Source organism: Octodon degus, unplaced genomic scaffold (genome assembly GCF_000260255.1).
Source record: "Octodon degus isolate 3935 unplaced genomic scaffold, OctDeg1.0 scaffold00027, whole genome shotgun sequence".
Taxonomy (NCBI): Eukaryota; Metazoa; Chordata; class Mammalia; order Rodentia; family Octodontidae; genus Octodon; species Octodon degus.
In genome coordinates, this window is record NW_004524603.1 from 4,756,299 (window position 1) to 4,767,787 (window position 11,489).

The 11,489-nt window shown below is 41.7% G+C and overlaps 1 protein-coding gene across 3 annotated transcripts in view; it reads left to right on the top strand.

Moving 5' to 3' along the window:
- Kmt2c (lysine methyltransferase 2C) overlaps positions 1-11,489 on the top strand; it is a 300,385-nt gene that overhangs the window by 268,507 nt on the left and 20,389 nt on the right. For 2 of the 3 annotated variants that reach the window (XM_023712856.1, XM_023712855.1), the window contains 4 exons: positions 1,006-1,084; positions 2,530-2,593; positions 4,367-4,599; positions 8,285-10,000. In XM_023712856.1, the coding sequence (XP_023568624.1) occupies positions 1,006-1,084; positions 2,530-2,593; positions 4,367-4,599; positions 8,285-10,000 (2,092 nt within the window). The remainder of the gene's footprint in view (positions 1-1,005; positions 1,085-2,529; positions 2,594-4,366; positions 4,600-8,284; positions 10,001-11,489) is intronic. The other variant, XM_023712854.1, reaches the window with a different exon arrangement.

An 11,489-nucleotide genomic window follows, 5' to 3' on the forward strand; every position in this document is an offset into this window, starting at 1 on the left:
AATATTTGATTCTAGAAGAAATAAATACCTTTGTACAAGCCCTAATTGTCTGTTAAGTGTTTTTCTATAGCATTAATTAGAATAGGTAACATTTCATCTGATACTTGTAACTGTAGCGCTGGGCCAGTGATGAGTTCAGATTTGCTTTCCCATTAGATATGTTACTTCTTGAATTGCACCTTTAGTTTTAGAATGTAAAGTAACTAAGCTTCTGACTTTCCTAGTTTACATAATGAAGCTAAATCTTCACTTACATTTTTAGCTTAGAGGTTCATTATTTCACTTTAAAGTCAAGTCAGTGTTGTAAGAGCCCAGCCTCACAAGTTAGCTGAAGCGACTTGTCCTCATGGCCTTGCTGCTGCTTGTGGAGAGAAGTACTTCAGCCTCAGTTGCCCTTCCTGGAGGGGGAGGGGCAGGTCTGTGGTACAGAGGCAGGCTTTATAGATGCTCTTGAGGAGGAGGCCTTGCCCCTGCTGCTATTCTTCTGTGGGAGAGAAAATTGGTACGCACCTCTCTTAGTTACTTTCTCATTGCTGGGACAAAAATACCTGATGACCAAAATTAAGGAGGGATAAGTTTATTTAGCTCACAGTTTGTGGAAGTTTCAGTCCGTGCTCAGCTGACTCCAAGGCAGAGTGGTACATAGGGCAGCTGTTCATGGTGGTGGAAAACAGCAGGAGCAGAAGACAGGAGCATGGCAGCAGCACAGGGGCAAGCCTCTCTGCCTTCCTCGTATAGCATTCACGCTGTCTGTCCCAGGGCAAGTGTTGCTCTCACACCCATAATCACAGCAGCACTTACACCCATAATACCAGCATCGGATTTTGTGTTTTGTATTTTAGGCAAGGGAACAGCATTGGATCTTGAATTAATCACAAACTCTAGAAGCCTGCCTCACAACTACATGAGGCTTTGGTGGGGACAGCTAGACATAAACTATAACAGCACGTAACATAATTTTGACCTAGCGCTCACCATCTGATACTCTGGTCTTGTGTCTCACAGATTCCCCTTCATGGGCCCGGTGGTGGCTGGAGCACAGAACAGTGAAGGCCAGACACTCGTGCCACAGGCCATCGCTCAGGTAACACTGCTCCTGTCAGTCACCCTGGAGGACGTGCTGTCCTGTTTCCTATGAGCCAGTCTTGTAGAGGCCCCTGGCAGGAAGAAGCAGCAGTCCCAGAGCACTGCCAGAATGCACTGTCAGTGCAGCAGAAGTAAAGATACGTTTTATTACTTTTTAAACAAAGGGCAAATTGAAACTAAGAAAGATTGGCTATAATTCCTAGAAACTACCTGTACAGTGAAAGGTAGAAAGTCACTTGGAGGGAAACCAAATGCTTAGTGCTTAGTGGATGGCTTTTCATCCATCCATCCATCCATCCATCCATCCATCCATCCATCCTCCAGAAAGACATTTCATGTTCTGTACTTTGGAATTCATTAAACTGCTACACTCCATAGAAAATAATGGTTATAGTTACCCAGTTTAGATACATGTAGTCGTGTTCTGTTTATTATTCAACATAACTTAAGTGTTTGGACATTCACCATTTTTAAGCAGTATAAATATGGTGTAATCTTGGTGTTGAGCACTGTCTGGGGACATAGAAATGCTCTTTTCATATGATATGTATACAATGATTTTAAAAAATACCTTTCTGAAAAAAAATACCTTTCTAAAAAAAAATACCTTTCTAAGAAAAAGGAGCTACTTACTATGTATCTTTTGAAATTTTCTCTTTTATTCTGCTGGCTAAACTGTAGACATATTATGCTAATGTTATCTTTTTCCTTATTAAAAAGAGACACCATTTGATACATTGGGGCAAAGTATTATCTTTGTAGCTGAGGTTAAAAAAAAAAAAATTAAAGTTTTACTTTGAATATACTGTGAAACTTTTGGCCAGTTCTTTAACTTCTGTTTTCTGATTGGCCAGATGTTACACCAATGACTGCAGTATTATATAGATCGTACATAATACATTCTGAGTGATAGGGGTTTTTTTTCCTTTATTTTTTTTAAACCAGAGTCTTACTATGTAGTTCAGGTGGGCCTTGAACTCAAGTAGCAACCCTCCTGCCTCAGCCTCCCTAGTGCTGGGATTGCAGGTGTGCATGTCCCACTGACCAGTAGCACTGTGTTACCTTGTATACGGCTCATGGCTAACAGAACTTGCAGCAACTGGGTAAACTGTTCAAAAATTATTTTTAATAAGCGGTTGTCAGGGAATTGAGATGAACAAGTCTTTACCTTTAGGTTATTGTAAACAGCATTTGATTTGGCCTATTACAGTTGAATAATTCTTTATCTTAAGCATACATGTTTTTCATCTAAAATCTAGTTCAGAGATAGAAATAAATCGTCATGAATTAGATTATTAACTCACTAATTCATTTAGTCTTTTTATAAAATCAAAACTTGATTAGTTTTTTTTTTCCTATTTCTTTTTTGCTGCTTTTAAAGTTATTTTACTTCCTTAATTGAAGTGTGCAATTAAACATGTTTGTAAATTTTACTTATTTTAGGATGGCAGTATAACACATCAGATTTCTAGGCCTAATCCTCCAAATTTTGGTCCAGGCTTTGTCAGTAAGTATAAATCTAATAAGTTACCTGTTCTCTGGGGATAATGTTGGCTGTACTTGTGGTGTTCTGTGCACGTGCATAGCTCGGGAGTGCCGCCTTAGGCCTGAGTGCCCTCGCCCATGCCGTGCCCTGCCCTGGTAGGCAGCTCTTCTTCAAGGCATGTGTCTTGTCCTTGCTTTTTTTCACTCTGCATGAAGAATTAGACATCTGTATTTTAATACAGAAAATTCATCTTCCCCATTCTCCTCAATATTGTAGTCGTTTTTGTTTATAGATTGGGCACTTTACAATCTATAGAATCAAACCACTTTTTGCTCTCATGACAGTGTAAGTGACAAGGACAGCAGATGGGAAAACCAAAGGGAAAAGAAAGGAGTTGGGTTGCAGCATGGTGTGAAGGTCGAGTGCGCAGGAGCCCACCGAGCCCTTTCTGGTTATCCTCAGGGGTCCCAAGGTGGCTCAGGATAGTATTTAAAGTTCTCCCCAAACTGCACCTTTCTGAAATCTTCAGACTGTTTAGCTAACTTTTTCACCGTTATCTTTCATTTTGCTCACCTCTGCTCTCCTGGTTCCAGAAACCAGAAAGGCTTTCCTTGCGGTAGGTCTCATTCTACCAGAAGCAGAACTTCTGAACCTTGTGAAAAAGCCTGTTCTTGAAAAATGCCCTTCAAATTTAGTAGACTAGATTTCAAGTTCATACGTGTACTGCAACTTCTGGGTTTAGGAACAAACCCAAAGTCTAACCTTTTGAAATTCCCCTACATTAATTCTGATTGTAATTTGAATACATATTTGCATTAAAAATAAGTAAACTACTCTAACCAACTGGCTTTTTCTGGCTTAATTGTGCCCATTGGCTTTGATCGGATTCTTAATGTATGACAATATTCTGTTATCATTGATGTTATTTTCAGCTGATGTCCTTCTAGGATTGTATTTATTGATTTCTTTGTCTTGTAGTGAGTCAGAAAGGAATATTCTGAGTTTTTCACAGTATGAGGTGACCCCTTTTCTTGGTCTTGGCATCAGTGGAGTAAAGTGCCCTTAGAAAATAGTAGGGGGTGTTGGTGTGAGATGAGGAGGTGTGACTGGGGAGACGGGCAGCAGGTGTAGACGTAGAAAATATTTTATTGGGTTACTGTTCCCTTCCCTTGTTTATGGAAATACAAATTACAAAATTAATTAAAATTACCAGTTTTTCAATTTGCAGATTTACTTTATGATTTCCAGACTTCAAATTGGTTCTTCCTAAAATGTTCTGGGTTCCTTCCCTCTGTTTCATATGTTTTTTCACTAGTGAGAAATTGGGAAAATCTTGTAAATTGAGGGAAATTAGCATGGGAAATGATTATCCAATCCATGCTCTGAACCTGATATCCCTTACTTTCTTTAAAATCTGTGAAGTGGACATATTAAAGTACACATATAACTTAATATGTACTTTGGTTTGTGGTTAGAGGATTTGATAGTTCTGTAGATATAAAAGCATTTTATTAGATAAGTCTTTTGCCTCTCAAAGATTGGATATTTAGTATTTATAAGTATTAAGTTAACCAGTATCCTAAGTATGCATTTGCTGGCTTTCTTTTTTTTTTTTTTTCCTTTTTTTGATAATCTGCTACTTCATATTTATATGATCTGATGTTTAGAATTTTGCTTTCAAGTTTTCTATTAAGCATCATGGTGAAATTGTATTGCCTTACAAAATGGATTTCTGTAGGAATCTTAGACTATTCAGAAAGTTAACACAGATGAATTTTTGATTTTTCTCCCTAGATGACTCACAGCGCAAGCAATACGAAGAATGGCTTCAGGAGACCCAGCAGCTCCTTCAGATGCAGCAGAAGTATCTTGAAGAACAGATTGGCGCACACAGAAAATCCAAGAAGGCCCTTTCAGCTAAACAGCGCACTGCCAAAAAGGCAGGGCGAGAATTCCCAGAAGAAGATGCAGAACAGCTTAAACACGTGACTGAGCAGCAGAGCATGGTTCAGAAACAGCTAGAACAGGTAAGAGGTGGCTCTACAAGTCACAAGCAGTCAGCAGGTGAGATGTGTGGTGTGTCACTCACTAAGGACACCAGAGTTTGTCAATGTTATGTGGCGTAGAGAAGCACACTGCTCCCAAGACTGGAGAGGTAGCACTCCTGCCCTCTTCCCAGCAGTCAGCAGGTACATAAGTTCTGGAGGTCACTATAGGGATTGAGTGAGCCTCAGATTCCTGATTCAGGAGAACGTAGTCATATTCTTCAGCAACCATGGTATCGTAAGAGAAAATTAGGTATTTCCTATGCCTGAAAGATCACTCTGCAAAGTCCATGGTCCCAGGCTGTTTGCAAGTCTGGCCTGCCCAAGATCTCTTACTGTTTTGGCTTTATAATATGTTAGTATATCTCAGTACCAGATGTTTCTCAGAATGTTCAAACTAAATAATTATATTGAAAACTAAAGAACATTTTAAAATTCCCTTGAAAATAAAGCAGTATTGAAAAATGGGTTCAGAGGGGCCAGGAAGATGGCTCAGTAGAATAAGTGCTTGCCTCGCAAGTGCAAGAGCCTGAGTTCAATCCCTGGTTCCGCAAAAAAAAGAAAAGAAAATGGGTTCAGAGCGTGCTCCTAGGTATTTACTCTAGTGTATAAAACACTTATGTTTATATAAAACTTAGGTACATGAATGTTTATCGCTGTTTTAGTCCTAGTCATTTCCAGCCACTGGGTAGGCTGAGGTTGGAAGACTTTTTTGAGCCCATGAGTTTAAGACCATGCTAGAAGTAGAGCAAGACCCCATCTCAAAAACAAAAACCTCCCACCCACAAAATTGGAAGAGTTAGTGGTTAAAGAAAATGTGGTATACCCATACAAGGGAGTACCACTCAGACAGAAAGACAATGAACTATTGATATGTGCGGATATCTTGGATCCCAAGAGCATTTTGCTAGGTAAAAGAAACCAACCCCAAAAGGCGTAAATACTGATTCTGTTCACATAACATTCTTGAAATGAGAGCTAATAAAGATGAATAAATGGTTGATGGCCAAGGGTTAGGGAGGAAGGTGGAAGGTTTGACTACAGAGTGTGATATGCAGGATGATCTTGATGAGGCTATTTTTGTCTTTCCTGACTGCGACGGTCACTTTAGTAATTTCCCTGTGTGTTAAAGTTCATAGAACTGTGTGTTAAATATTAGACTTCCCCTTTATCAATTAGAATTTTTAAATTAAAAAGAAACCCAATGTAAATCTTAAGAAGAGCAGGATGTTCAATGTAGGTTGGCTCAGTGAAGCTGGAGTGTGTAATGAGCACTCTGGAAAGACCACCCATTTTGTCTTAGGAACCTAGTCTACAAGGTTTGAAGGAATTAGTGTTGTCACCAGTGTACAAACAAATGGGTAGGCCATTCTGGAGCCAGGCGATATATCTGCTTATTGCTCACTATTAGAAGGAGAATTTGAACTCAGATGTCTTCACCTACAAGCCACACAAACAAAATAACATGCCAGCAATGTGATTATAACCTGATGTCTGAAAGTTGGCCCACTTGAGAACAAGAGGCTTTTCTCTTTAAATTCACTGTTTGGGCCTCTTCACTGCAAGGAAAACTTCCTTTAGAAGTAGAAACTTTTATAAAGCACTTTTAGCACTTTACTGTTTTTGATGTATTTGTGTAAGACCTTTCCTACAAGAGCCCAGGTTTTGCATATTCATAAACCAAACCCTTCTTAGAATCTAATGTGGCACTTAACTGGAAAATGGGACAGATTTTCTGCTAGGACACAGTTGCCTATAATCCCAGTGTAGTATCGGTGAAAAAAGTAGGTGGCAGGAACATTTTTTAAAATGGTCAGAAATGGGCCAGCGAGATAGCTCAGCAGACTAAGTGCCTGCTTAGGCAAGTACAGGGATGGGGGTTTGATCCCCGGCACTACGTCCTATGCTGGCGCTGGCCCTGAACGCGGACGTGCTGAGCTGGCCACCGATTGGTGGCACACACCTATATTCCCAGTGCCTGAATCCCAATTCCTGAAAACAGGAAGATCACTATGAGTCCAAGCTGCGTATTGAGAGCCTGTAGCAAGTACATTCAAAACAAAACAAAATAAAAAACTGGTCAGAAATGTCAGAAGCGGATGACTAGCGGGATGCATAGATACTATTGTAGATGCTCAGTCATCTGTTATCTGCCTCATTAGTTCTCAGTACCAAACCGGCCAAGAAAAGTAATAAAAGTGGCAAAACACTTAATTTAAAAAAAGTTTTACTCAGGGAAAGTTGGAAAACGATATATTAAAACTGCTGGGGGAAAAAAGTCCTTCTCAACTTTGGGGGCTTGCAGGGGTAGCTCAGTTGTTTAAGTGCCTGCTGGGGCAAAGCCAGTCAGCCGCAGGGGACCACAGTTTGATCACCAGCTCTCCTTGCCTTACCAGCCTGGAGCAGCCAAAAACAAAAATCTGCTGTATCACTGCAGCATGTTAGTATATTTATCCCAAAAAACAAACAGTTTTGGAAGACATGGAGATGGTTATGCACCCTTCCTTCTGCAGCGTCCTGGATGCAACAGTGAGGGCCTGAGCACGCAGATCACTTGACTAATGCCATCATGATGTCTGGCATATTGAGACACAATATTTTTGGAATGAATTCGTTGACATTAGCATTTTATTAAGAGCTTATTGAGAAACTATTTAAAATACTACCTTAGAGCTTGCATAGGTTTCATAAGTTAGTATGATACCCATCAAATTCAAAGAGTTCATAAATCTAATCATTTTTTAGCATAAGGTGGTAGTCTAGCATAAAGCTAGTGGCTAATTTTGCTAACAGCTGATTCATTTGAAAATGTGTGGTTTTTGCTGGACATGGTGACCCGTGCCTATAATCCCAGCACTTGGTAGGCTAAGGCAGAAGGATTGCCATGAGTTCAGGGCTGGCCTAGGATGCGTAGTAAGTTGAAGGCTAGCCTGGACTGCATAATAAGATGACTCTGCCTCAAAAAAAAAAAAAAAAAAAAAAAAAAAAAGAATTTTATCTATTTACGAAATGAAATCTGGGCTGTGGAGATAGCTCAGCAGTCTAAGTGCCTGCCTGGGCAAGTGCACGGACCTGGGTTCGATTCCCAGTACCGCATGCCATACTGGCTCTGCCCTGGGTGCGCCGCGCCACCACCAAAACTGAGTGTGATGGTGCATAGTGTGGTGGCACACCTGTAATCCCAGTGCTGGAGAGGATCACTGTGAGTCCAAGCTGTGTAGTGAGACCCTGTACCAAATACATTGAAAAAAAAGAAAGAAAGTCTTACTATGTATAAATAAACTGTTCCATGTTATCCTGATGTTCTGTACTAATGTAACTTTGCACCATAGCTGCTTTCTGTATAGTCTTTGTTTATTGATGTATAATAAACACCTCATTGCTGCTTCCTGTGTTTGTATTTTTGATGTTGAATTTAAATTATATATGACTTCCTTAATACTTAAATTTAAGAAATATTTTGGGAGTTTTTTGATATTTCATATATGAATTAATTAAGAATTAATTACAGCTTATCAATCCACCTTTGTAATTTTTGCCACTACCTCAAACTGCTTTCCTTCTACAGTACACTTAACTTCTTTCTGTAGAACCCCACCAAAAGCATCAGCTAGACCTTGGGTTTGATACCTGTGTTACATATAAACAAGTCATGTCATTGTTCCAGATTCGTAAACAACAGAAAGAACATGCTGAGTTGATTGAAGATTATCGGATCAAGCAGCAGCAGCAGCAGCAGCAGCAGCAGCAGCAGCAGCAGCAGCAGCAGCGTGCAGTGGCCCCACCTCTCCTAGTGCCTGGTGTCCAGCCCCAGACGCCCCTCGTTCCAGGAGCCGCCCCCCCCGCCATGAGCCAGCCCAGCTTTCCCATGGGCCCCCAGCAGCTGCAGCAGCAGCAGCGCCCAGCAGTCATCTCTGGCCACACCAGCCCTGCTAGAATACCTGGCCTACCTGGATGGCAGTCTGCCAGTGCCCCTGCTCACCTCCCCCTCAATCCTCCCAGGATGCAGCCCCCAGTTGCCCAGTTACCTGTAAAAGCTTGCACACCAGCCCCTGGCACAGTGTCAAATGCAAACCCACAGAGTGGCCCACCACCACGTGTAGAATTTGATGATAACAACCCCTTTAGTGAAAGTTTCCAGGAACGGGAACGGAAGGAACGTTTACGAGAACAGCAGGAAAGACAGCGCATCCAGCTGATGCACGAAGTAGACAGACAGCGGGCTCTGCAGCAGAGGATGGAACTGGAGCAGCATGGCCTGGTGGGCTCAGAGCTGGGTGGCAGGACTGCTGCATCTCAGATTCCGTTCTATGGGTCTGATCGGCCTTGTGATTTCATGCAGCCTCCACCACCTCTTCAGCAGTCTCCACAGCACCAACAGCAGCAGATGGCCCATGTTCTACAGCAGCAAAATGTACAACAAGGATCTGTTAATTCAACCCCCACCCAAACTTTCATGCAAACGAATGATCGGAGGCAAGGAGGACTTACCTCTTTTGTTCCCGATTCACCATCTGTCCCTGGAGGAAGTCCAAATTTCCATTCTACTAAACAGCCACATGGAAATCTTTCTGGGACAGGTTTCCAGCAGTCTCCTGTGAGACCTCCTTATACACCCGCTTTACCTGCAACACCACCAGTAGCTAACGGCAGTCTCCCGTGTGGCCAGGACCCTACATTAGCCCTTGGACAAAGTTATGGATCAGCCCAGTCTCTCATTCAGTTATATTCTGATATCATCCCAGAAGAGAAAGGGAAAAAGAAAAGAACAAGAAAAAAGAAAAAAGAGGATGATGTGGAATCCACCAAAGCACCGTCAACTCCCCACTCAGATAGCACTGCTCCCCCTACTCCAAGCATCTCAGAAACTACCTCCACTCCTTCTGTGAGCACGCCCAGCGAACCTCCTCTGCAGGCGGCAGCGGAGTCTGCGGAGCCAGCTGCCCAGCCATGCACGAGCTTAGAGAACACACTTCCCAGTGGTGAGTTATCCGAAGGAACTCCAAAGCAGCAGGCTGGTGCAAATTCAGAGACAGAAAACCTTCCCATGGAAACCCCTTCCAAAAGTGAAGAGCTAAAACTGGAAAATGCTGTGACAGAACCAGCCCAGGGTCAAGAGGAAACTAAATTAGAGGAGCAGACTGGCACTAAGGTGGAAGACAGATCTGAGGCTGGCTCTGTCCCCTCAGTTCAGAGTCCGCCCCATTCTGTTGGGGCCCCTGTCACCAAAGCAGATTCAGGGAATGAACTTTTGAAACACTTGTTGAAAAATAAGAAGTCCTCTTCCCTTTTAAATCAAAGACCTGAGGGCAGTTTCTGTTCAGAAGACACCTGCACAAAGGATAATAAAATAGCTGAGAAGCAGAATGCAGCAGAAGGACTGGTAAGTGAGAGTCATGGCAGAAACTTCAGGGTGTTCTTGTGTTTGTGTTACATTGTACTTACAAAGCAGATTAATACCAGCACCTGAGTTATTTCAGAGTTATTTTTGCATTATTTTTACTCTAAAGAAGCATTTTAATGTTGTTGCTTCTTTTTCCATGGAGTCCATGTTTTTATTTATATCCATAGATTATATTAATGAATAATTTGTTTACTGATTTTTAAAGAAACAAATATTATTGCAGCTCATGTGTAACATACCTTTTAGTGGGCTATCACATTGATTTGACCTAACCAAAACAAAGGAAGAAATGTTGCATGTTATTGGAAATATTGGAAATGTGCAATTTTCATTAACCTCATTAAAATATAGAAAATAGTTCTGCACCCCTGTGAATATTCTGGAGGGGTCATCCACTCTGGGTGTCTGTTAGTTGCAATTTATTGATACTTAACGTTACAAAAAATGTAACCTTACATGTAAATAATGTTTCATCTTTGCGGCTTTCTGTGTCTGGATAGTCTCACTTTAAATTACCAACATTGAATTTGTCTTTTTCAGTTGTATGAAGAGCTTACTTGTGAATATACCATCACAAAACAATCCCTTTCTCCCACCATTTCAGCTAACTTCATTAAGATGTTTTAAAAACCAGTTTCTGGAGCTGAATGACTTCTGTTTTTTTATCTTTAAAAAGGTTCAAAGCCATTGCTAGTACTTTTTTTTTTTTTTGGTAGAACCGGGAATTGAACTCAGGCCCTTGCACTTGCCAGGGAAGCGCTTATTCCACTGAGCCATCTCCCCGGCTCACTAGTACATTTTTAAAGCTTTTCTTAGCGTGCATCTCAGACTGGATTTTGTCATTTTCGTATTTACTGCACAGGGGTGGTGTACTTAATTGCCCAGGCTTGGAATGTTTAAGATTATCTGGGAAGTCTTACTGTGCAGGAACTGGCACAGTCTTGTCTCTGCCTATTCTGTAGAGGTGGAAGCTTGGTTCTGGTAGATCCGTGTCACTTTTGTAAATTTTGGTAATTCTGCTTTTCCAGTCATATATATCACTAGCAAATTGCTTGTCTTCCAGAGCAGTCTCTGGCCACTATGTCCAGGGCAGCTTTTGCCCTAGGAATTTGGAACACTTTGCAGCTCCCCACGGGTCTTGGTTTCCCCTTCCACACACAGCTGTACACTGTGCTTTCTCCTGCACTGTTCTCCCTCCTTTTCTGGTCAGCATCTTCACCTTGTAACGCTCGGTTCTGGAAATCGGTTCTTTAGCTCCCTGCTCTGCTAGTTCTGAGTGCACACTGATGCCATGTGCGCACACACAGCTCTGCTCACGAGCTCCACAAAGTGCAGGCTTCATCTGGAGCTTCTTCTCTAAAGTGTGTGCTGTGCGAGAAAGTCTGCTGGTCCTAGGTTTGATCTCCAGTACCAAAAAAAAGAATGTCTGCTGGCATGGGGAAGCAGCCACATGTCAAGTTGAAAAGCC